Raw genomic sequence first — 27,373 nt, forward strand, 5'->3', positions numbered from 1 at the left:
AATAAGATCTGTGTATTGTATCGGTATCAGTCACTTGGTTGTGATATTATTGCACTTGAGTTTTTGCAAGATGTTCACACTGGGAAAACTAAGTAAAGAGTGCATGGGATTTTTGTATTTTTTACAACTGCTTCCATGTCTACTCTTAAGGTAAACAGTTTAATTGAGACAGAAAATTAATATAAACAGCTGAACACAGTTCTGTTATCCCCTCCCTGCTCACTCATCTATTTGTCATCTCAGCATAGGACACCATGATTTGCTTAGACTTGTGGCCCTGTCATCCTCTTTCCTTCTCTCAACTATCAGGTTGATGTCTCTTCCTCTTGTCTCTTTAGTTCCTTCCAGTCATCTCACTGGCCTTTGCAGTCACTTTTCATTTGTTTGCTCCACAACTCCCGGCATCTTAATTTACATATCTGATTTTGTCCTTCCTCTGCATAAAATGGTTCAGTGGCTTTTAATTATTTGTGATAAGTCTAAACTCCATACCTTGTCATTCCTGGGCCAAGTCCTCTAGGCTGCTTTTTATAAATGCAGATTTCTAGACCCACTGCAGACCTGTGGAGTGTGAATCTCTGGAATGGGAGCTTGAGCTGTATGTTTAGTGCCCTCTAGTGGTTATTTTATGCAGTAGCATGTGAGGACTTCTGGTCTGGGCCACCTTCCCCACCCTTGGTGACTAGCTTCTTGCTCTCCCATCCTGTTCTTTCAGGCTATGGGACTCCCTTGTACCTTCCTTCAAGACAAAAGTGCCCCCTGCTGTGTCTGTTTTCCCACCTCCTCAGAACACCTGCCTCACTGCTTTCACACCTCATTGTGTGTCTTCCCACCTCTGGGATGAATTGCCTTAGGTGGGAGCTACTTTCTCCTCTCCTGTGCCAGACCCTATAAGAGCTTCTGCCCTTGGTAGACATTTAATGTTTTTGGCTAAACACACATGGTTTTTTACTTTATCTTGAGTTGTCACTTTGATTGCCAAGTTATTACTAATGTCAATAAATAAAAGTAGAGAGAAACATCAGTTAAAAACAGTATATTAAAATTACTTATTCAGATAAAAACTGGTACTTGCTATTTGCACTAAGTGAAACTCTATGCCAGATAATTCTGTATTAGAGGTCAACTTCACAAAACAAAAGTGTTTTCAGTCATACCATCGCGTTCCATTGTGTGCCTGCACTCCGTCTGCTCTTTCTGCTCACCTCCCAGCGGCTTGACCCACTAACAATGACTCCACAAAACACAGAATTGCTGTGTTCTGACTGGCATCTCTGCATGGGGGGGCCACAGTTTTCATTTGGGTTCTTCGTTACCAGGTACCATACAATATACTTTTTTCTCTTTCATTCCCAAGAAAACATTGTCTGAATTGGATATTTCAAGTTTTATGTGAATCATTTTATAAGATATAACTGTTTAAAGTCTGTCATTATGAAAATTTCAGATATAGTATAAAAGAATACAGTAAAGCCCCTTTACTCTTTACCTGGCTTGAAACCTTAACTTTTAGTCACCCCTTTCTACCCTTTTCTTCTTCCCTACCTTTCTATATCACCTCTTCTAGAAATAATATTTTATAGTGGGTCTTTTTTTTTTTTCCTTCAGTGTACGATAGTCTTTTTCTCATTTCATGAAATGTGAATGATTTTTGTTAGTAAAGTTTCTTTCAAGAAAATACTTTTAAATTATGTAATAGCCATATTGAGATGTTTCACATGCCTTATCCATTCATAGTATACTTTTTAGTTGTTTTCCATGTGTTCACCATATTTTAGGATATTTTCATCACCCATTTTCCTTCAATCTTTCTTAGCCCCAGGCAATCAAAATAGCCCCATAGATTAGCCATTTCTGGACATTTCATATAAATTAAATCACATGATATATACGCCTTTGAAACTGGCTTCTTTCAATTAGCATCATAACAAAAAGCTACTGGTTTTTCTCAGTAGTTCGCTCTCTCTTCTGACTGATGGTACCCGCTCTCTCTTCTGACTGATGGTACCCCATTGTAGGTAACACATTTTATTTATCCATTCATCAGTTGGTAGAGATTTGGGCTGCTTTCACTTTTTAATCATGTTCTACATTCATTTATTTGTCTACATTCTTCTTGTGTATGTGACCTGTTATGGAATTAGTTGTGTATGTGACTGGATTTTGTGATAACTATTTAACATTTGAGGAACACAGACTGGTTTTTAAAGCAGTACCATTGTGCATTTCCATCAACAAGGCGTGAGGACTATTCTCACCACCACTTGTTATTATCTGTCTTTCTGTTTATAACTATTCCTAGTGGTAGGCATCCTTTATGGTTTTGATTTACATTTTCCTGGTAAGTAAATAATGTTGAACATTTTTGTAAGTGTTTTACTGGTCGTTTGTCTCCTTTGGAGAAATGCTTACTCAGATCCTTTGTCCATTTTAAAGAAAGGCTTTTCTTTTTTTTTTATTGGATTATGATAGTTCATTATATGTTCAAGATCCAAGTTTCTTAACCTATACATAATTTGCAAATATTGTGGGTCGTCCTTTTACTTTATCAATAATTTGTTCAAATCTGCAATCAAAGAAGTTTTTTTTTAAGATTTATTTATTCATACAGAACTGGGGTACAGGCCAGAGATGCGGAGGGTGAGAGGATTCACCAGAGACAGAGTGGGGAGCAGAACAGGCAGATCGATGAAGTACACTGCTAAGGGGAGCAGCAGGCGGGTCAGGAGAGGTCTGCCACGCCATGTGGTCACCTCCGGGGCAGGCGGCAGGCGGGAATCGAACTCATGCAGAAGTGGCTTCAGATTCTCAGCGCTGTGCTTTAACCCGCTGCACCACCAGGGAGGGCCCAAAGAAGTTTTTTAACAACAGAAAAGTGATGAAGTCATTTATGGTGGAAAATCTTTCAGTCAATCATTCTTACTGAGTGTTCAGAAATTGAGTGTGAAGCATCTTCTATGTCATGGAAGTTTTTTCCCTGTTCAGACTCCATGAAAGTCAGGCTGGTTAAATCTGCTGCATCCGGCAGATTTGAGAAACATGCTATTCCACAGAGGAAAGGCAAGAACTTTTTATTATAGCCTCAGGAAGAATTTTCAAGGATATAGATTACTCCATCAAGGAACTATTGCCTTTGATTTAAAGTTCTGTAACATGTGTGCTTAGTTAGTCTCTGGACTTAGTGGGAGTTAAAAAAAAAACAACTATTTCTATTACATTTATTTTGCATTGTTGGTGATTAAAGGAAAGAATATAGCTAGGGAAATGACCCTGCATAAAATTAAAGGATATATATTTATCTTTAAGCTTATTGAAAGAAATGGTAAGTTTAGTATCAAAGTGGACCATTTTGTGGCATATTGACAAACCGATGCTCGTAGTGGTTTTGTTTATAATAAACACTGAGCGTTGTAGAACAGGAATTTAGAACTTTCCCTATAGTGGTATTTGAAACATTCTAGGTATGCAAAGATGAACATCATCAATAAAGCAAAGACATTTGTGTGAAGATGTGAGAGTCAAAATAATTGGGGAGGAAATTGATTTAGTAGTTACTTTGGGAGAACTTTGTAGGTTGATTCAAGTCAATACTTAGAAGTTGTAATGTGCAGTATTATGGGGAGAAAGGAAATGGAGCTAATTCTAAGTCAGAGAAGAGAGCAAGATCCCCTCTAGATGGTGGGGTGGGGCCCAGACACGAGAGTGGGCTAGTGACATTTGATTTCATGTGAATTGGGTCTAGAACAATTTCCACCCTAAGTACAGGAGAGCAGAGATAGTATTGTAGGTGGAGAGAACATCATAGGTATCTGAGTTAGAGAGAGAGCCACTTGAGCTTACAGAGCTGTGATGGTAGATAGTATTTGAAATTGTTTTAATTCTTAACTGAGGAGTTTGGCCTTAATTCATTAAGGATTGTGGATCCATTGATAGTTTTGAACCATAAAACAGGCATTTAATGATTCCACAAATACGTACCTAGAACACTCTGTGAGGCACTGACAGCTCAGCTGGGGCACAGGAAAGGGGTCTGACATTGGTGACAGAGGTCTGTTTTGACAGTCAAGGTCTCTCAGTTTCTTTAAAAAGTTTTCATCCCAGTGATGTTGATGGTAATGCTGGTCGTTTTCTGCATTGCATGTACTGTCAGAATCACCTAATTCTGACATGTGTCTTGTTAATCTCCTTTGGACAAAGAAACCGAGATTTAGCTGAGTTAGCTTCCTTGGTCCAGGTCACATGACTGAGTGGGAGAGCTGGGATTGGAACCCAGGGTCCATCTATTTTAAGTTTGCTTAACCAATACCAGCAAATGCTGCCTGTGTTACCTGCTAATGTCACTGCCAGTCCACCTTTTCTGGAAGCCTGGCTGCTTTTACTGTGTTCTTTATTTTCTGGCAGGCTGTGTGCTTCTCTGCTGAGTTCCCAGTTGTCTTTTTAATGCTGCAGTTATTCCAGGCCTGGGGTAACTGGCATGTCAGTGTTCTTGCACATCATGTTTATTAATTTACATAGCATTTTCATGGACTAGGAGCACCTCAATATCTTGTTTGTTCATTGCTTTATCTGTGTGACCTAGAGTAAACATACAGTGCCTGCATCTGAAAATTATTTTGTGAAATGGGTGACCTCTGGAGCCCCATCAACTTTGGGGGTTGAGCATTAACAAAGAAGGAATGGTTGTTCTGGGATTCTTGGGCACTCTGGAGAGCATCATCTAAATTCTTCTCAATGCTGACCCTTGGTCTTACTTGCAGTGACAGTCATGTTTATGAACTTTCTGAATCAGGCTTCATGGACTGTTAAGTGCTTCTCAGCATCAGGGAACCAACCCTGTGTCCATAACCTCTAAAACTGCTCCACTTTCAGAGTAGCCTCTTTGGCCACTCTGCATATTTTTCACTTTTGAATCTCTCCTAGCTATATATTTTTTTTTTCGTCCTTGAAACTCTCCCTCCCCCCCATTCCAGACCAACTAAATCAGGACATGATGGGTGGGGCCTAAGGCTTGGCACTTGTTTAGAGTGTACTAAGTGACTCCCTATGCCTGTCTGGCTGCTGCTCCCTATATTGTTCCCTTTAATCACCGATCCTGAACCTAAATGGTCCCAGTGAATCCTAATAATTTTAACACCTCTGGTCATTTATATTCTGTTTTCAATTTTTAATAAAATTTTTTTTGTGCCTCTTAATTGTTTTTACTGATCCACTTCAGGCTGTCCCAGATCTTTGAATCTGTCTGATTGATAAGATAACTTAATGTCATTTAAAGATCATTAAAATAGACTACTGAGAAAGCCACATTTAGGTTCCACTTAGATTTTAAAAGGACTTCATAGTGTGCCAGCTATTTATCTTTCAAAGACACGTGTATATAAACATTGAAGCATACATAAAAGAAAAAGGACTGAAAAGATGTATTCAAATATCTGGTGATTATTAGAATTCCATGAATTTTTCCCCCTTTGTTTTCATATCTAAATTACAAATTTTCTACAGTGAACATACATTCTATATTTTCAAAACCAGTCTGATAGAGAAAATATACCTTACACAAAGGAGGGGTGTATGAATGTGCTGTTTTTAGCTCATGAGGCTAAAATATTCTGTGGGGACTAGCACAGAGAATAGTACTATACTAAGAGCGAGTTAATAACAAGCTTGTCACAAAAAGCTAGGATTTGGATACTTGTAATTTTTGGTTTTGCTTATTATATAGCTAAGCTAAGATCATCTTATTCAGTCCTTGGCATTCTATTTGAACAAATGAGTGTCCTGACTCTGTAGCCGATTAGGGGTTCCATATAACATTGATGAGCTACTGTTTTGTTTTTAATGTCAACAAGTTAATTGTAATGATAGTGTGTTTTTTGGTGGTGGTTTCTGAAAACTTATACCATGCACAGAAGTTGACCTAGTACTTGTTCATCTTTTTGCAGTGGCTTATTCCTGGAGTTGAACACATGCATTTTAATTTCAATTTTAAATAAGACACAATTAGAATAAGTGGTTTAGAGCAAAACTTAACAGTAGTTATCTCTAGGTACTGTTGTCAAGTGATTTTAACAGTACTTAAAAAATAAAAACAAAGCACTCAATTCCAAACACATGTTTAGTTTTTACTCTTACTTTTGTCAAAATAGCTTCCTTTGAAAATAAGGAGGTGGGAGGATCTATTGCTGAATTAAGGGGAAAGTGGCATTATGTGGTAATGATTCAGTAGGATGGTTTCTTCTGAAACGCTGTTTTGCTAATCCTTGGGGAAATTTGGCTGTGAGCATGCAATTATTACATTTTTTATCCACAGGATGGGCTAAAGTCGGCACCAATATCCCTCATGATTGCCAGAGGCAACATACTGATTTAATTTGTGCCCCTGTGGCAGATAATTTTGAATAATTTTAGTATTTTTTTTTAAAGATTTATTTATTTGTACAGAACTGGGGTACAGGCCAGAGATGTGGAGGGTGAGAGGATTCACCAGAGACAGAGAGGGGAGCAGAACAGGCAGATCGACAAAGTATACTGCTGAGGGGAGCAGTGGGCTGGTCAGGAGAGGTCTGCCACGCCATGTGGTCACCTCCAGGGCAGGCGGGAATCAAACTCATGTGGAAGTGGCTTAAGCTTCTTGGTGCTGTGCTTTAACCCTCTGTGCCACCAGGGAGGGCCTAGTTTTAGCATTTTTAAAAAAACTACTTTTTCTATTTCCTTCCCAGTCTCTTACCTTTTGTTGCTTCACTACACTACTCTTCTGAGAGAGTTCTGAGGCATTTGTTTTGGTTGAGGAGAGTTGAAACATTGAGGGCTCCAGTTGGTTGTCCAGAGGACAGTCGCCAGTGTCGCTGTCAAAGTCTTGGGGGAAGTGGAGGACAGCAGGGGGTAGATGGCAGTGATGCTACACCTTGTAGTACCTTTCCCTCTTCCTTTATGGCATAGAATATCTTTGTAGGCCAGAGGTGTGTGTGGTGGGGTGGTAGTGAGAATGTTCAGTAGAGAAGGGAGCAGACCAGATGAAATACACTGCAAAGGGGAGCAGCGGGCTATACAGGAGAGGTCTGGTGGGCTGTATGTTGGTCATCTCCCTAGCCAGGGATGAACTCAGGCCTTAGAGGTGGTAGTGCTGAGATTTAACCTCTGGGCCACTAGGGAGAGCCGTAATAGCACCTCTTAATTAGGCATGTTTAAAACATGACTTGGGGCTTCAAAAAGTACCTTAAGAGGGCTGTGTTTGGGGGATTATAAATTCTGTTGGTGTACACATTTCTCGAAGGGCTTACCTCCATCATTCCATTTCCTTCTTGTGCCTTTGATAGTTTTGTCATGCAAACAGTTGTTTAATATGGAAGGCCCCTACCTAGATGCACCTAATTCGTATACCAGAGGCATAGTGCAGGGCCAAATGATCTGCTGGCCAGTGTTCCTTATGGGTGTGCAGGGCAGGCCATGCCATTCTAGTGTTGTGCAGTAAGGTCTTTGGGGTGGGCATACTTTTCTAGACTGTGTGCAAAAGCCATTTTTATGTAATAGATATTTGCTTTATTAGCATATTACGATAATCAGAAGAGAGAGACAAAGTTAATTCTTACACTAGTTGTGTCCAGAAATTCAAGTTTTTTTAAAAATAAATTTATTTTAATGCAGAGTGGACACAAATATCTACCAGATATCTTCGGGAGCAGCTGGCGAAGATTTCTGACTTTTACCACATGGCTTCCAGCACAGGTGACGGCCCTATTCCTGTGCCTCCAGATGTGGAGCAAGCCATCAGGCAGTGGGAGTACAATGAGAAGCTGGCATTTCATATGTTCCAGGTACCCTTTCCAAGAAACTTAAGACTGAACAGCTTTCTATTTGAAAAAGAGAGCAAATTCCTTAGTCTAATTTTCTCTAGGTTAAATTGTACCTTTATGTGAAGTGCAAGACAGTCAGCAAAACTAGTATGACATTTCTTTCATTGACTTGTGTTCCAGGTAACTAACACATTTGGTCTATGGTGACAGATTCTCACTATACTTATTGATCTCCAGCTATCAATGACATCAACTTCTTAACGCCACTAATTTCTTTGCAATTGTGCTATTAAATATAATCATTTTGATTTTTATTTTGTAAAAACTGGATGTATTTAGTCAAAAACAAGCTTTTTGCTGATGCCTTCTGTCTCATAGTGCATCTCCTTTAGGATTTGTTATTCAAGATAAAAATTATGTTAATTTTATTCAGCTATCATTTTGAGTGCAGTTGAGTGTCAAAAGCTTTTAGGACTGACTGGACTTTCATCCAGATAAACTGATATAATGGCCAGCAGAGGGCGCTCGTGCTGTTATATGCCTACTTCTGGTTGGTGGAAGAAGTGTCTTCAGCTGAAGTTGTACTGTTATATTACTAGTATTGACTTTCACTATCTGCTTTCTTGATCAAAGAGGAAGGGAGTAGAAAAGATGTGTGGTTTCTAAATTTCCTTCTTGGAACAGGTGGTAAATGACTTTTTCTGAGAGCTGAAAATAGGAAGGATCTCGGTCATTTTGGGAAGTAGTATTTTATGTCAATAAAAACTGTCTTACAAATTCTAGGTCAATAAAAACTGTCTTACAAATTCTAGCACCATTTAGCAGAGAACAACCTCAGTATGTATTCTGATCTCCTATCTGACTTTTTGGAGCTAAGGATTAAGCCTGCACTTTTATTTTCAGAAGTATTACTTTATGTATTGGAACATTGAAATCGCTCTCATTTCTAGGAAGCAATTAGGCCTTAAACTGATGGAGCTAATTGAAATATTAATGTTAAAAATTCAAATCTCATTAATTTTCACTTGTAATGCTCTGGAATATGAAACTAACCCTAGATACATGTGCAAACATGTAGAGAAATTGTGGGCTAGGGACCGGTAACATCTTGAGAATGGACTAGTATGTACTCATTGTAAATCATGTTTATGAATCTTTTTATTTTGAACCTTGTATTCAACATCTCTTTATACCTTAAAGCAAAATTCCATTTTATGTATTCATTTTTTTGGTTTTTAAACTTTTAATCTGCATATTTCCTGTGTCTAACCTTTTAACTATTTGATTCTAAATACCTAAAAAACTCAGAATTAGCAATAAGCAAATTCTTTGCTATTGTCTTACATCACACTAATCATTTAGTTACTAAAACTATAGTTGAGCAGTATAACCATGGTAGTGGACCATTGGTGGTGATACATCATTTGTCAAAAGTTGCTGGGAATAAAATAGGAGTACATATTTACCACTCAGGTTTTTTTTTTTTTTTTTTTTTTTTTAAGATTTATTTATTTGTACAGAACGGGGGTACAGGCCAGAGGCTCAGGGGCGGTGAGAGGCTTCACCAGAGACAGAGAGGGGAGCAGAACAGGCAGATCTATGAAGTACACTGCTGAGGGGAGCAGCGGGCGGGTCAGGAGAGGTCTGCCACGCCATGTGGTCACCTCCGGGGCAGGCGGGAATCAAACTCATGCGGAAGTGGCTTTAGCTTCTCAAAGCAGTGCTTTAACCCACTGCGCCACTAGGGAGGGCCCACCACTCAGGTTTTTAACAGATTGACCATAAAAGTGTAAGTGACTTTCTCTGAAAATGTTGCTCTTTGTTTTCTACCAAATAGGATCTTTTATGGTATAAATCATTGTACATGCCTATAAGATAACTTTGACTATGTATGTACATGGTGTCATAAGTAAAAGTGTTAATAATGCTTATGTCAAGAGGGGTTCTGCTACTCAGGACATTGTGGAATTTTGTGGTTATATTACTGTTTTTTAGTTGGTATATTTATATACTTTGTTTTACTATAGAGTCTTTCCAGTTCTGTATATTATAGTTAATTAGGCTTTTACATTGATTTTTAACATTACATTCTCTAGGTAGACTATAGCATCTAAAATTTATTTTAGAATGGAGAAGAATACCACTAAATCATTGGCATTGATTAGGATTAGGTCTGGTGGGATCTCAAACTCCTGGTGTGATGATGGTAGGATGGACACTTTTGTTCTTTTTGATTATCACCATTGACAAAGTTTCCTCCTTGTGTATAGTCACAAGTTCCTGCTCCCCAGTATTTTACCAGGCACTTGAGAGCCCTGCAGATCTGTTAGCTTCTCAATTTCCTGTATGGTAGGAATGAACTTTTTCAACCTAAAGTGAAACAGATTACACAAAAACAGAAAAACAAAACAAAACAAAATATGCTAATTCCTTGTTTTGTTTGGAATTTAGATTGTGGTCATTTAGAGCATAGTTTACTACAATACAAATAGTAAAAGCAGAGATACATTGCTTTTACATTATATTGACATACAGTATTGCTCTTTGAACTTTAGTTGGTTTTGCTTTAATATCATTAGTGTATTTTTTCTTATTTAAGGAAGGAATGCTAGAAAAACATGAATATTTATCATGGATCCTGGATGTCTTGGAAAAGATCAGGCCAATGGATGATGACCTTCTTAAACTCCTGTTACCACTAATGCTGCAGGTATATTGCCCGTGGCCATGAGCCCAGAAATGAGGCATGTAAGAGTGACTAAATAGAAGTGGAGGAAGAATTATTTTCCTTTTGAAATAGAAGGAGAAAAAGGGTCTTGATGCTACAGTGCATGAGGTGATGATGAAGCTTATAGTTCTAACAATCATTTATATTGGCCATGTTCCTCAGTAAGCTAAGCAGACAGGTTTTTAAACCTGTGTCTCCCTTTCACATGGATCTCAGTGGGAACAAATTGTATCATTTATATTGGCCATGTTCCTCAGTAAGCTAAGCAGACAGGTTTTTAAACCTGTGTCTCCCTTTCACATGGATCTCAGTGGCAACAAATTGTATCATATAATTTTGAAGTTCTAGAAGATCTTTATATTCTTTTTACATTCTTTGAGCTATTGGGGGTTAGGTAACTTTCTATTTTAATGATTGGTCTAAGATGTTAAAATTTAGGTGCTACGGATGAAATTTATTCAAGACAAAAATTTCTAGGGAAAGGTAATACATGAGTTGACAATTTAAACAATTTGAGACTACATAGTGAAAAATTATTTCTTCCCCTACCCCATGACCCTCCAGCTAGTCCCATGGGACTGTGTCCAATGGTGTCCTGTGCTTTCTCCCTGCACAGGACACTAGCCAGACAGGTGGTTGCTGAGCCCCTGAGATGTGCATTAAGTGTAGAATGTGCAACCAGATTTCAGACTTACTATTTCAAGAGTGTGTCCTTTCTGTGTTGATTACATGATGGAATAATAACATTTGTAATATAGCAGGTTAAATAGAAAAATGTTAGTTTTTAATTTTGTCTTATTTGTTTGATAACTACTACAAAAATTCTGATTACATATGTGGCTTGCATTACATTTCTATTATACAGTATTCTTCTATATAGTACCTTTTGAAGGTTATTTTTTTATTTAAATGGGAAAAGGAAAAATATGTATTAAAATAGTTGTTTCACTGAACAGCACAAGACATGACTGAAATCTGGAGTCCTTTTTCTTCCTTAGTACTCAGATGAGTTTGTTCAGTCGGCCTACCTGTCTCGTCGTCTTGCTTACTTCTGTGCCCGGCGTCTTGCCTTGCTGCTGAGTGATAGCCCCAGCCTTCTTGCTGCCCACTCGCCCCACATGATGATTGGATCAAACAACTCAAGCATTGGGACCCCCAGTCCAGGTCCCCCAGGCCCGGGTATGAGCCCAGCACAGCTCGCCTTTTCTGACTTCCTTTCCTGTGCACAGCATGGTCCTCTGGTTTATGGACTCAGTTGTATGTTGCAGGTAAGTCAAACATTTTATTGTTCTATTGTTAAAATTCTGTGTAGGAAGCAATTCAGTTGGGAATCTCATCTTCAGCTGTCTTATTACAATTCTGTTTTTCCCCTCTTCCAGGTAATTTATAAATTGACATTTCATTCTTTTATTTTCTATGTTATGTTATGTTCATCTAGAAGAGAGTTTATTGTAGTTGTCCTTTATTTATTTATTTTTTAAAGATTTATTTATTTGTGCATACAGAACTGGGGTACAGGCCAGAGGCTCAGGGGCGGTGAGAGGCTTCACCAGAGACAGAGTGGGGATAGTTGTTCTTTATTAGTACAATTAAGCAGCTGAAGAAGGAGTATTAAAAATCCTTCAGGGAACCTGTGAATTAAGTCACATATATTGTTTTTTCTGGAAAGTAAACTTTTCCATACAGCATTCTGGACCATTCTCAGACATTTACATTTTCAGTTGGTGATTCTTTAAAATTTAAATAATTTATCTTTGTCCATCTGCCAAGCATCATTATGTGGGTGATCTTTAAAAATCTAGTATCTTAAAGGCTACTGGGCAGATTCTTTCAGTAATGTAATGCAACCTTGCCCTAGATGTACACTCTGGTTAGGTTCATGTCATGTTTCTTGGGCTTTCAATGTGACCTGTTCCTTACTGAGGGGCTTTGGGGCAGGACGTGGCCATGAAGACATGTTTGTCACTCTGATAGAGTTTGCTATCTTGTTACAAAATAGTCTCATAAATGAGAATTTCCATATACCATGACACAGGCTGATGCACAGGGAACTGGGGATTTTGAGAAGTGAAACTTCTAGTCCAACTGAGAATTCATGAGACTTTCTGAAGGAAGTGGTTTTGATAACTACTTATAATGCAAGTTAAAAAAATAAGGGGCCCTCCCTTGGGGCGCAACGGGTTAGGATATTGCACTACAAGCTAGCTCCAGCTGTTTCAGTGTGAGTTCGATCCCCATCTGCCCCAGAGGTGACCACATGGTGTGGCAGACCTCTCCTGACCTGCCTGCTTCTCCCCTCAGTAGTGTACTTCGTCAACCTGCCTGTTCTGCTCCCCAGTCTGTCTCTGGTGTTGCCTCTCACCGTCCCTACACCTCTGGCTTGTACTCCAGTTCTGTATGTATAAATAAATAAATCTTTAGAAAAAAAGTATTAATGTTGTTACTGGAATTGGGTATAACATGGGAAAATATCTAGAGGATTATCAGTCATCTTGTGTGCAGGTTGGTATTAATGGAACATAAAGTGTAAAATCTGTAGGGAGTCAGGGCATAGAAGACTGGCTCTCTGGGGGCCTTGTAACTGGGATGTTATTGGAAAGTTTTATGCAGGAAGTGAACAAGTCAGTTGTGTCACTTAGTTGGTTTGTTTTGGTGATAGTAGTGGGAAGATGTATGGACTGGGGAAGACGCATGGGGAGATAGGAGGCAAAGAAATCAATTCGGAAGAGTGTTACAAAGTTCAGCATTGAACCATTTTGGATGGTTTTATCCTTAGGATCTCCTAGTGGTTAAGTTGAGAGGTTGTTACATGTGTGATTCTGAAGATGAAGGCAGATGATTGGCTAGCTAAATGGATTTGACTCATCTGGGGCCTCATGGCTTTTCAAAATACCAATATGGGTTGAATTATTTGAAGAGTTAGTAATAAGAGAACTCGTGGACCTAAGGGACAGTATTATTCAAATTTGGCAGGAGGGAAGCTATGGTGGCAACCAGAAAAGTTTGCAAAACTGGAGAAAAGAATGGTGAAGATACTATTGTTACAGAAACAAAGATAATGAGAATAGGAATAATAACTGTCATAATCATTTCGTAACACTTACTATATCCTAAAACAGGCCTGAAAAAGTGCAAAAGAGAGCCCAAACAGTGCTGCATCATTCCTAAGGGAGAGTGCCAAGGTGGAGACAGGCCACTGTCCGTGGGGTCTCACCCTTGCAAGTAATTGTAAGACCACTCAAGTTTAGTGTCCACCAACATTGTTGTTATTTAACAGATTAGGGAAAAGGAGTGAATGAGTTTTTGAGTCTCCAAATGATCACCCATTTCACCCCAGCTAGTGTGCACATTGTCCAAAAGTCCCAAACAAAGGCCACTTGTTTGGTGACAAAGTAGCACCCTGAAAACCAGATAGTGACAGACTCAGCAACATCAGGCGGTGGTACTGAGAACCAGAGGATGTGTTCAGCAATTCGAGACACTGGGCCAAGCCAGACAGTGCTTCTTGCAGATGTCGGACGCAGACCCGGAGGCAGGTGTGGTGGCTGAGCCTCTGCTGAGGTCTGGAAGTTATTCTGCTGACTCCCATGGAGGTCAGCTGCAGGATGCTGCTCTCTTCAGAGACTGGAAGCAGAATCCTCTTTTGAAGGAGGGCCAGTTAGTGCTTCCTATTTCAAGGCTAAGAGAAGAGTCTTTCTTTGTTTTAGGCTGTGTGCAGAATGAATCAAACTGGCTTTTGCCCTGCCTTATATCCTCTTTGGAGTCACCCACCTTACAAGCCTGCCCATTTAGTACTAATCAACTTGTTTTCTGTTTTCAGTCCAGGTAACTAATGAAGTGAGCTTGAACCCCATTGATCATTTTAGCTTATACCTGACTGGTCCATTTAGAGTTCCAGAGGCAGATATAAAGGGAAAAATGCCCACCCTGGTCTGTACTCAGGTCAGGACAGGCTTGTGGGCATGTGGGCTCTGAGCAGCCCGTCCCTACTAGAGCTGGGGGGAAGGGAAACATCCACCAGCAGTGGGCTGAAGCCTGCATGCCCTCAGTCCACTAAAGCCACCTTGCTTTGTAGCCTCTGGGGACTGCAGGGGTACAGCTGCAGTTCTAGGCACTGTTCTAAATTGTAATATATATATTAAGTCAGTTGTTTCTCAGAAGCATCCTATGAGATAGGAACTGATATTATTTCTAAAACACAAATAATGAAAAGGTGTACTAGGTCACATAGCAAGTAAGTAGCATGTAAAGTGCTAATTGCTTTTTTAGGTATCTCAGAAAGTTTCAGATAAGAGCCAGTAGTGGGCAGTGCAGAATAGGTTAGGAAAGTAAAAAGTTAACCAATATTGCTTTTAACAGTATGGTGGTCATTGATCTTTTAAAGAGTCATTTCCATTTGAATTATGGATGAGAAGCTGGATAAAGGTAGGTTGAGGAGTGATGAAATGTGAGGAGAAATATTACTACCTGTTCTTTTGAGAAACATGTCTATGAAGGGAATAGAAAGCATTACTGCTGGGTAAGCGGAACATTTTTTAAAAAGATTTATTTATTTATGCAGACAGAATACAGGCCAGAGGTGCAGGAGTAGTGAGAGGACTCACCAGAGACAGAGTGGGGAACAGAACAGTTAGATGAAGTACACTCCTGAGGGGAGCATGGGCAAGACAGGAGAGGTCTGCTGCGCCATGTGGGTCACCTCTGGGGCCAGGAATCAAGCTCTCACAGAAACAGTTGTGGCTAGCCTTGCAGTGCGGTGTTCTAACCCATTGCACCACTGGGGATGACATCAAGCAGAGCAGTTTTTAGAAATTGCTTTTGAGTGGGTAGATCTGAATATATTTTTAAGCCTAAGGTAAACCAGTGGAGGGTGAGTCCAAGAATTAGAGAGGAGGGTGCAGTGCCTGATTATTTTCCTGGGCCAGGGGGAGGCTGTGGGATGCAGAACATAGGGACGTTTTCCCCCATGGGTGGAAAATGAGGAGTCTCACCCTCACAAATAGGAGCATGCATGTAGAGATGTGGAGACAGAGGTATTGGTGGTCCAATGACTTAACCTTCTTCATATACGTCATCTGGTTTCATGGAGAAGTCTCTTAGATCATTAAAATCTAGCTCTTTTATATTTAATTTTGTATTTTAGAGAAATGAAAGGTTCCATTCATTCTTCAACTCATATAGAGGTTATCAAAGCAAGTATCTGCATATACTTTAGAGTCATTACAGACCTACTTTGCTACTTGTGAATTGGGGCAATGATGGTTCTTAACTTTACCACTTTGATAGGTTAAGGTTTGGATGACAAAGTTTCCAGGACAGTGTTCAGCATGGAAGGAGAACTTAATTACATGTGAGTGCTACTATTTTGTCTGCATTTAGCAGGCAGCTGGTTAGCATAGTGTTCTGGAATCAGCTTGGACCTGTTAAATGATCTCCTCAGCAGCTCAGATTCCTTTTTGGTGCAGCTACCACCCTCATGAGGTTTGTGACATGAGTTAAAAGGTCACAGGAAGTGCTTTGTAGCAGATGGTTGAGTAGAAAACATCAGCAAGTATCTAAGGCAGGTTAGGCAAACTACACCAGGCCAGCACAGGAGCTATTAATATATTTCACGAGTTATTAGAATAAGAAAGAAGAATATGTGACAGAAACTATAGATGGTCTGAAAAGCTTAAAATATTTACTATCTGGCTTTTTTTAGAAAAAGTTTACCACCCACTGTTCGAGTTACTGCATGCCCAGAATTTATGAAACTGCTTATCACACCATTATTTGAAAGATTAAAGACAAATTCCATTTTAGATTTCATAGTCTTAGAAATTACAGATGCTAAATCCACCTCATTTTTTTTTAAAGATTTATTTATGCATACAGAACTGGGGTACAGGCCAGAGGTGCAGGGGCGGCGACAGGCTTCCCAGAGACAGAATGGGGAGTAGAACAGGCAGATCTACCAAGTACACTGTTGAGGAGAGCAGCGGGCAGGTCAGGAGAGGTCTGCCATGCCATGTGGTCACCTCTGGGGCAGGAGGGAATCGAACTCATGTGGAAGTGGCTTTAGCTTCTCAGTGCTGTGCTTTAACCCGCTGCGCCACCAGGGAAGGCCTCCACCTCATTTTTTAAATGCATGTAAAAGATTGTAAAGTGATACTTTTTATATGAGTGCTGCATTTTTAGTTTTTCTATATTTTCTGTGCTGGAATAGAAGGTTATTAATTACAGTGTTCTTTAATTTTGCTTTGGCTGTATTGCCTTTCAAATTAATCTTGAAGTGTTGAAACTAGGGTAAGATGTTCATTTTTAAATCATTGGTGGGAAACTAGAATACAGTTATGATAAGGTGTAATTTTTACTTCGTAAGCTGTTATATTACTTTTCAGGATTTTTCTGCTTTACTTGCAGACTGTCACTCTATGCTGCCCAAGTGCCTTGGTGTGGAATTATTCCACAAATGACAATAAGAGCACAAACCCTGGATCACCCCTGGATCTGCTGCAGGTGGCCCCCTCCAGCCTGCCCATGCCAGGCGGGAACACAGCCTTCAATCAGCAGGTAGACTCTCTGTTTCAGTGGTCTGTGTGTGTTTCCCTTCTTCCGAGGCATCAGGGCTCAGTGGGACATGCCTGAGTTTTAGCATCACTGGTCAGGAGCCATTCCCAGCTCCCCTCTCTCCTGTCTGGGTGACCTTAGGGAAGCAGTGAGCCTTTCTGAACTGCAGATGTTCATGAAGTTGCTCCTTTCATTTTCATCTTCTTGTCCCAAAATACTTGCAGATTACCCCTCTCCATCAGTAATTGTAGTGGTGGTTTTCCTACATGGCTACAAGTCCATAGCAGTAGTTTGTGATACTTAGTCACTGTGGTATGCTTTTATTAGTATGGGGCTTTTTGGTTCAAAGACTGAAGAAAATCAAACCACTATTGTGACTAATATTTAGAATACGACCCCAGTTTGTCTAATAAATGGTTGTCTTAAATTAATAAAGTATGGTTAGTTACTTTCACACATAGAAGAATGACTCAAAGATGGTATTTTAGAACTTTTCAGCTTCCCATGTGGTGTCCTAGAAAAATTCACATGTTAAGTTTTTTTTTTTGTGTACATTTATTTTTATGAACATTTATTATTGAAAACTGGCATTGAATTGTCACTTGCAAATTTTAAAATGCACTAGTCCCACAACAGACTGAATTTCCTGTAATGAAATCAGGATTGTAGTTTGTTGGAGGGTACTTGCTCATGTGGAAAAACCTAACATGATTTAGACAGCCATTGTGGCTTTCCAAGCACACATTAATTAGAAGAAATTATCTTTCAGGTTCGAGCAAGAATTTATGAGGTAGAACAGCAGATAAAACAAAGAGGTCGTGCAGTAGAAGTTCGGTGGTCTTTTGACAAGTGCCAAGAGTCAACAGCAGGTACCGAACCCAAGGGAGAAGGAGTGCTTTTGAATGTTGGACTTTATGCTATGTTTTTCATTCTTGTAAATCATTCCATGTTAATCAGGACATTTTTGACAGACCACTCTGCATTTTGAGGAATTCTGTCTATGTCCTTTAGATTCTGATTGTTTAGAATGTTAGATTTGGTTTCATCAGCAATTCTTAAATACTAAGAATGTTATGGCTTTATGTGGCTTCTTTAACTACTTGTTTGATTTCCCCATCCAGGGGTGACTATTAGTCGGGTTTTGCACACATTGGAAGTCTTGGATCGTCACTGTTTTGACCGAACTGATTCCAGCAATTCTATGGAGACACTTTATCATAAGATTTTCTGGGCAAACCAAAACAAAGATAGCCAGGAGGTAATTTTTTTTCCCTTTCCTTACATACTTTATTATTATTATTTTTTAAGATTTATTTATTCATACAGAACTGGGGTACAGACCAGAGATGCGGAGGGTGAGAAGATTCACCAGGGACAGAGTGGGGAGCAGAACAGGCAGATCAAGGAAGTATACTACTGAGGGGAGCAGCGGGCTGGTCAGGAGAGGTCTGCCATGCCATGTGGATCACCTCCGGGGCAGGTGGGGATCGAACTCATACTGAAGTGACTTAAGCTTCTTAGTGCAGGGCTTTAACCCTCTGCGCCACCAGGGAGGGCCCATACTTTATTTTTATAAAGAAAATTCTGGCCCTCCCTGGTGGCGTAGAGGGTTAAGGCACAGTACAAAGAAGCTTAAGCCACTTCCGCATGAGTTCGATCCCCGCCTGCCCTGGAGGCAGACCTCTCAGCTCCTCTCAGCAGTGTACTTCGTCAATCTGCCTGTTCTGTGCCCCACTCTGTCTCTGGTGAATCCTCTCACCCTCCGCATCTCTGGCCTGTACCTCAGTTCTGTACGAATAAATAAATAAATCTTTGAAAAAAAAATGAAAATTCTGACAAAGTCTTACTTGTAATGTGTGATATTTTGTGAAACTATCTGTGCCTTGAAATCATTTGATTTTTGAACTATAATAATCCTTCTCTGTTAAAATGAAATGTCCCTTGGGCTGATCTACCTAGGTATATTGACTGAAAGATTTTTCTTGGCCCTTTGACATCATTCCTCATTTTAGTTTGAAAAGTATAGATTTCATCTAGTGATTGGACTTTACATAATGCTTTGATTTTTACTAAGGAGAAATGAATTTTAATATTTAGTGTGGCAAACTCCACCTACGACATGGTAGAATAGAGAGAATGAAATACTCTTTCCCCTGAAAACAACTAAATAGAAAACTAGAATAAAATCAGCTCAGGGGAGGATTAAAAGGCATATTGATAGGAACATAGGTGTTTCCTGAAGGTTTTATACTCAAGGTGGTAACTTGTATGGGAGAGGTGAGAAGTGGGAAAGATGAGTGAAGGAGCAAAGTAGGTTGCATTCAGGTGGAGACTCTCTACTAGTCCCACTGGGTATAGTCAGAATTACAGAAGAATTGTCCCTAAAGGGAGTGGTACTTATAGGTAGGCACAAGACTGTGCATACAGTCAACAGGAGATCAGTAGCCATGGATTTGGTTGCAGGGTGATAGTTGGCCAGCAGCAGGAATAGGAATGTTTCCTATCCTCCCCATTGGAAAGATCAGACAAAGGAAAAATTGGAGGTGGCATTGTGCACACCAAGCTGATCTGGGCTGAATCACATAGGATTAGGCACTTGGCAGAGTTGGTAGAAAAGCTCTCTACCCACTCGCTCTCTACAAATGAGTGATCTGTGGTGCCTGCAAGTCTGGATACTGTACCCAGTGGTGGTGGACAGTATGGGGCAAAGTGTTGTGTTCCCCTTGCTGGGCAGTGCAGGACTGCCTATGTCTGGTGGTTCATGCTCTGAGTATCATGACTGCTACCCAACCCCATGTGACTCATGCCATTCATGTCACAGAGGGGAGCAGCAGGGTGGTGGGAAAAGAACTTAGGATCTACAAAGCACTGAACATAGCTTGCTTTGTAGAAAGAGGAGCTCTAGTGGACTGGTACTATCTACCTTCCTAATGAGGACTGAGGCTGAGTCTGTGATTTCCAGCTTCTCTCATTTACCTACCTGTCAGCATTGTAAAAAAGAGAAATAAACAGTAGTAAGCCTAGAGCAGAGTACACCAACTCCAGAAAGCAAAAAAGCCAGCTCATAAACCTAGGAAGCAAGGAGCATCTAAACACAAGCTAGAAAGCAGAAGATTAGACATAGAGACATGTATAATGGAAATAGAGAATAGCATTAACAAAGAGCACAGAATAGCAATTTCTAAAATAGCAAATGAGGTACTAGAAGAGATTTACAAGATGAAAGGCAGGTACAGGGCTTTATAAAGACATCCAGGAGCAGAAAGAGTTCTTCACTAAAGATATTTAATATAGTAATGACATGTGATGAATATGTAAGGTATTTTAAATACAAATAAGCTGGCAGAAGAAAGAATTTCAGAAAAAGAAGCAAATGTACAAATTGCCAATTGGAAGAAGTGAGGAGGAGATCTAGGTAGAAATGTCAGATTCAGTTAAAAGAGGGAGCACAGGGGGCCCTCCCTGTTGGCACAGCGGGTTAAAGCACAGCACTAAGAAGCTTAAGCCACTTCCGCATGAGTTCAATTCCCGCCTGCCCTGGAGGAGATCCACATGGCAAGGCAGACCTCTCCTGACCTGCCCGCTGCTCCCCTCAGCAGTGTACTTCATTAATCTGCCTGTTCTGCTCCCCACTCTGTCTCTGGTGAATCCTCTCACCCTCCGCATCTCTGGCCTGTACCCCAGTTCTGTATGAATAAATAAATAAATCTTTAAAAAAAAAAAAAGAGGGAGCGCAGGTTAATGGGTATTCCAGAAGATGAGGAGGAGGAGAAGGGAACAGAAGCCAAATTTAAAGAAAACATAGCTGAGAACTTCATGAACTTAAGGGAAGGTATGAGGATACATAAGTTCAGGAAGCAGGAAGAACACCAAATTTCCTAAATACAGAGCAGCCTTCTCCAAGAGTTATCATTGTAAATAATCAAAAGTCAAAGAAAAGGAAAAAAAAATATTAAAGTCTGTTATAGAAAAAAAAGAAGCAGGTAATTTACAAAGAGACCCATATCAGGCTGAATTCAGATTTCTTAGCAGTTACCTTCCAGGACAGAAAAAAGTGGAAAGACATACTTAACAATCCTAAAAGACAAAACTGCCAACCGAAAATATCCTGAAAAATTATATTCAAATATGAAGATGAAATGAACACTTTCCTAGACAAACCAAAGTTAATAGAGTTTGCCACATCAGATCTATCTTATAAAAAATCTTGAAGGCAGTTCTGTAAGAATCAGAAAAAAAAAACAAAACACAAAACCCTGAGTAAAGGGACAATAGAGTGCAGAGTCAGAAATATAAACAAGAGTTAAAAATAAACAATAAAATAAGAGGGGAGAGAGAAACATGTAGGACATGTGTAGTTAAATGGTGACATGTTGATACCAGCTCATGAAGAAATTCTTTAGACATAGAAGTTTGAGATAATCTTTATGGTAACTACAGAGCAAAAATTTAGCATAGAGACACATGATGGAATAATTGAAGAAACTGGAAGAATTAGGGAAGGCCATTCAGATGGGAAGAAACATAAAAATAGAAGAATAAAAGACAATTAAAAAATCAAAAGAATGATAGTAAATAAACCTCTTATATGTGAATAATCATGCTAAACATTAAAGATCTCTACTCAGCAATTGAACATGACAAGTTGGGTCACAAAATATCAGCCATGGGCCTCCCTGTTGGAGTACTAGCCAAATATATTTTGCCTACAAGAAATTCATGTTGGCCCGCCCTGGTGGCGCAGCGGGTTAAAGCACTACACTAAGAGGCTTAAACCACTTCCGCATGAGTTTGATCCCCGCCTGCCCCGGAGGTGACCACATGGCACGGCAGATCTCTCCTGACCCGCCCGCTGCTCCCCTCCGCAGTGTACTTCATCTGTCCCTGTTCTGCTCCCCACTCTGTCCCTGGTGAATCCTCTCACCCTCTGCATCTCTGGCTTATACCCCAGTTCTATATGAATAAATAATAAAAAAAAGAAATCCATGTTAACACTGACTTAGAGTAAAACACCAGAGCAAGGTACTTCAAGCCATAAAGAGAGAGAAGCAGGATTTCCTATTCTTATTTCTGATAAATTACTCTTATAGCCAAAAAATGGTAATCAGGAACAAAGTTATATATTATGTAATGGTGAAAGGAATAATTCATCAAGAAAATAGCTATAATTAATATTTATGCACCCCAGTTAAGGGCACCTAACTGTGCAAAGCTACTGATAACAGACTGAAAACAACACACTGACAAAACTGCATTAATAGTGGGAGCACTCAAAACTAAGGGATCATCTAGACAGAAAGTAGACAAGGAAATAGAGACATTATATAAATTATAGGACCAGATGGACTTAACAGAACTTTGCAAATCCTTCCATCTCAAGGGTACGTTCTTTTCACATGAACATGGAATTTTTCAAAGATATACCATATGCTGGGACACAATACATTTGAAAAATTATATGAAAACAAATTATATTAAGCATCTTTTCTGACCACAATCTAATAAATCTAGAACTAACCACAAAATGCATTTTGGGATAAATGAAAACATGTAAAGAATAAACAAAATGCAATTGAAAAACTCTTTGGCCATGAAAAAAACAAAGAAAATGTTCAAAAGCATTTAAAGACTAACATAAATGGAGAGAAAAGCTACCAGGTACATTGGAATATTCTAAAAGTGTTATTATAAAGGAAATACCTAACAATTCTGGCTCACATTGAAAAATAAGAGAAGTATCAAACAATCTGCTTTACAACTGAAGAAACTAAAACAGTAACAAATGGGGAAAAAAACAGTAGAAAGAAATAATAAAAATTAGAGCAGAAATAAATGAACTAGAAAACAAAAAGACAGTATCAACTGGAAAAGATCATGCTTAGTGAAATAAGCAAAAAGAAAAGGAAAAACACCGGATGGTTTCTCTCATAGCAGGAATATAATGGAAAAGGCGAGAAAATAATGATAATGATGAACAGCTATATACCAGAGACATTTTATGGGGGTGGAGTGGGGAATGGGATCAAAAGCAGTGGGGGGATGGAAATGCACTGGACTTTGGTGATGGCTCATGGGTGATGGGAAGCTCAAGGGTATAACAGCTGAGATGGAAAAATACACAAAATGATTTAAAAACAAACTATTACACATATAAGACAGTATCAGTAAAACCAAGAAATAGTTCTTTAATGGATAAATTTGGAAAAATAAAAACAACTTAGCTAGGCTCACTAAGAAGAGGGGGAAAAAACACAACTAAATAAAAGGACCAGAAATAATAAAGGTGCCTTTGAAATAAAAAGGATCACAAAGGATCATAATGACCTACTGTGAGAATCTCTGTGCAAGGAAGCCGGACAATCTAGAAAACCTAGACACACCTTTAGAATCTTATGAACTTCCAAGACTTAATCAGATGAAGTAGCTTAAATAGAACAATCACAAGCTTAGATCCTGAAATAATAATCAAGTCACCCTAAGAACAGAGGAGCCCAGGAGCATGTGGTTTCTCTATTGAATCTTTAGAACTTAAAAGAGACATAATACCTCTTTTACTCAAATTCTTCAAAGAAATAAACCAAAAACTGAAGAGGTTAGAAAGTATGAGACCAACATTAATTACCCTGATCCTATGGCCAAATAAAGATAGCTTAAGGAAAGAAAATATAGGCTGATATCACTAATGAATAGAGATGCCAAATCTTCAATAAAACCCTAGCAAACCTAGTCCAGTAATATGAGAATCATCCACTGGGATCAAGTAGGTTTCATTCCTGGAATGCAAGTTTCATTTATAATATGCAAATCATTCTGTGTCTTTCAGTAGATCAACAAAGGAAGCGAAAGCATATGATCATTTCAGTGGATGCCAAAAAACATTTGACAGGATTCAACACCCTTTTAACCCTTTTATGATACACACTCAAATGGGAATCAGTGGAATTTATAACAACATAATGAAAGCCATATATGATAAACTGACAGCCATCATTATAATTAAAGTACTGAAAGCATTTTTTTCTAACGTCAAGAACAAACCAAGGATGTCTGCTATTACCACCACTGTTCACATAGTGTTTGAAGGTCCTAGCCTGAGCAGTTAGGTAAGTGAGACTTAAAGGAAACCTAAATTGGAAGAGAAGAGAAATTACTACTCCTTGCATTGAAACACTGCTGGAAAACACTAGAAATAATATATGACTACAGTAAAATGGCAGGATAGAAATTCATCATATAAGTATCTGTTTTATCTTTATATACAATGAATCAGAAGGAAGAGAAATTTGTAAAACTCCAATTTATAATAGCACGAAAAAAAATGAAATACCTGAGAATTAACAAAGGAGGTAAAGGAATTATAGTTTCAATTGTATTGAAAACTATTTGAAATTGTGAAAGGAACTAAAAAAAAAAAACCTTCAAAAAAATGAAAACAATTTCTGTTTTCATGGGTTGGAAGATAAACATTGCTAAAATGGCCATATAACTAGAGGTAATCTATAGGCTCAAAGTAATACTGATCAAAATTCCAGCAAATTTTTTCTTTCTTTTTTTTTTTAAAGATTAATTTATTTATGCATACAGAACTGGGGTACAGGCCTGACGTGCAGGGGCATTAAGAGGCTTCACCAGAGACAGAGTGGGGAACAGAAGAGGCAGATAAGACAAAGTACATTGTTGAGGGGAACAGCGGGCGGGCAGGAGAGGTCTTCTGCGCCATGTGGTCACCTCCGGGGCAAGGATCGAACTCATGCTGAAGTGGCTTTAGCTTCTTTGTGCTGTGCTTTAACTCACTGTGCCAGCACCAGGGAGCCCAAGAATTTTTTTCTTTTTAATTAAAAGGTAGGTTTTTATTTATTTATTTTTTAATTTTAAATACACACACACACATATATTTACATCATTCTTCATTTTGTACATTTCTTCATCTCAGTTGTAATCTCTTGGACTTCCCACCACCAATTCACCCATGTGCCATCACCATAGTCTGGTGCGCTCTCCCTATGACTTTTTTTTTTTTTTTTTTTTTTTAAAGATTTATTTATTTATTCATACAGAACTGGGGTACAGGCCAGAGGCTCAGGGGCGGTGAGAGGCTTCACCAGAGACAGAGTGGGGAGCAGAACAGGCAGATCGATGAAGTACACTGCTGAGGGGAGCAGCGGGCGGGTCAGGAGAGGTCTGGCTCGCCATGTGGTCTCCTCCGGGGCAGGCGGCAGGCGGGAATCGAACTCATACGGAAGTGGCTTCAGATTCTCAGTGCTGTGCTTTAACCCGCTGCGCCACCAGGGAGGGCCTCCCTATGACTTTTTTTAAGGAAAGAGAATAAACAGCTGTAAAATTTATAAGGAAACACAAAAGACCCAGTAGCTAAAACAACCCTGAGAGAAGAAAAATGAACAGTCTGACTTTACTGCGCCCCCAATGGCAAGGTTAACCAAAAACAAAAAGAAACAAGTGGGGCTGCATCCACGATTTTGTACATAAAAAGTAAACAACAACAAAGAATTTACTGGGAGAACATATTTGTCACAGATCAGGAAAGTTTCAATTTCCAAAGTATATAAAGTGTTTATACAAATTAAAAAAAAAAATCGTAACAACACAGATACTTACCCAAAGAAGACATTCAGTTGTTCTACAAGCACATGAAAAAAAAAACTTCAACATAACTTGTTATGAGGAAAATGCAAATCAAAGCTACAATGAGTTAGCACCTCTTTCTGTGAAGTGGCTGATATCAAAGAGAATGGAAGCAACACATGTTGAGAGGGTATGGAGATAAAGGAACACTCATCCACTGTTGAAAGGTAATTTGGTTTAACCTCTTTGGAAATCAGCCTGAGAATATCTTAAAAAATCAAAAATTGAAATCCCATATGATTCCAGCAGTACTACTGCTAGGAGCTTTAGGAATATGAAAACCTTAATAGAAAATGTATATATGCTCCTATGTTCATAGCAGCATTATCCACTATAACCAAGTCATGCAAGCAACCTAAAAACCACAAAACAGACTAGTGGGTAAAGAAATTGTGGAATATTTGCTCAATGGAATACTTCTCAGTTATTGAAAAAGGTGAAATAGTGTCTTTTGGGACAAGATGGATAGATCTTAAGGTGATTAGACTAGGTGAAATAATTTAGAAAGCAAAATACAGATACTAGATGATTTTATTTATTTGTGGAATAACCAGAGAACATATACTGACAAGACAGCAAAATAATTCTTAGACTCTAAAAAAGTGGGCCCTCGTGGCGCAGCGAGTTAAAGCGCAGCACTAAGAAGCTAAAGCCACTTCAGCATGAGTTCAATCTCTGCCCCGGAGGTGACCCACATGGCACTGCAGAACTCTCTTGAACTGCCCACTGCTGCCCTCAGCTGTGTACTTTGTCAGTCGGCCTGTTCTGCTCCCCATACTCTCTGGTGAATCCGCTCACCACCCCTGCATCTCTGGCCTGTACCCTAGTTCTGTATGCAAAAATAATAAATGTTTAAAAAAAATACTGGTTTTGTGATTATAGGGGTGATACATACATAGTAAATATGTAGGATAGGCCAGCAGGGAAGAGTTATTGCAACTCAGTTTCAAGTTAGTCTTAATTGCTGTTCCTCTGGGATCTTAGCTTTGTCTCTTAAGGCCTTTAACTGATTACATGAGGTTCATGCATGTTATGGAGATTAATGTGCTTTATTTAAAGTCTACTGCTTTAATTATTAAGCACATTAAAATATATACCTTCATAGCGATGTTAAGACTGGTATGTAACCAAAAAGTTAGGTTTCATAAAATTATCAATTATCAACTTAAGCAAGTTGACACATAAAGTATTGATAATTTTTATATTATACTTTTCTGCCAATTGACTGTTTTAATGTTGAACTGCCCTGTAAACATAGCATTTTTTAGTAACTTTTTTTCTCACTCTTATTTAGCGAGAAGTAAAAGTTTGTCTCCTTTATACAGTGAAAAGCATTCATGGTATCCAGGTTGTGCTAGGCCTCAGGAATGCAGAAACTAAGTTTTAATACATGGCACTCACCTTAGGGAACACTTTAGTTCACTGATCACATATATAACTTTTATACCTTGGGAAAATTATGCAAAAATGAATGCCTACGTGGAAATAAAAGAAAAAAAAAACGAAAAGAAAACATTTCCTTGTTCTACTATTACGTGATCCTGACACATGTCCCAGATTATTTCTCTTACTTCTAAACTAATTTGTGGGTTGGTTCCCTGCTCCAAGATAAGGTCATAGACAAGTGATGTCCAGTAGGATGTCAGAACAGGCTGCTCTTTCT

At 39.0% G+C, this 27,373-nt stretch overlaps 1 protein-coding gene across 1 annotated transcript in view; it reads left to right on the forward strand.

Moving 5' to 3' along the window:
- Positions 1-27,373, forward strand: part of MED12L (mediator complex subunit 12-like) — a 347,532-nt gene that overhangs the window by 55,883 nt on the left and 264,276 nt on the right. Inside the window, exons 5-10 of the mRNA XM_004675377.2 lie at positions 7,642-7,811; positions 10,390-10,500; positions 11,517-11,786; positions 16,921-17,070; positions 17,837-17,936; positions 18,189-18,325. Of these exons, the coding sequence (XP_004675434.2) occupies positions 7,642-7,811; positions 10,390-10,500; positions 11,517-11,786; positions 16,921-17,070; positions 17,837-17,936; positions 18,189-18,325 (938 nt within the window). The remainder of the gene's footprint in view (positions 1-7,641; positions 7,812-10,389; positions 10,501-11,516; positions 11,787-16,920; positions 17,071-17,836; positions 17,937-18,188; positions 18,326-27,373) is intronic.

The sequence above is a fragment of the Condylura cristata genome, unplaced genomic scaffold, assembly GCF_000260355.1.
Source record: "Condylura cristata isolate star-nosed mole 26May11 unplaced genomic scaffold, ConCri1.0 scaffold00003, whole genome shotgun sequence".
Classification (NCBI taxonomy): domain Eukaryota; kingdom Metazoa; phylum Chordata; class Mammalia; order Eulipotyphla; family Talpidae; genus Condylura; species Condylura cristata.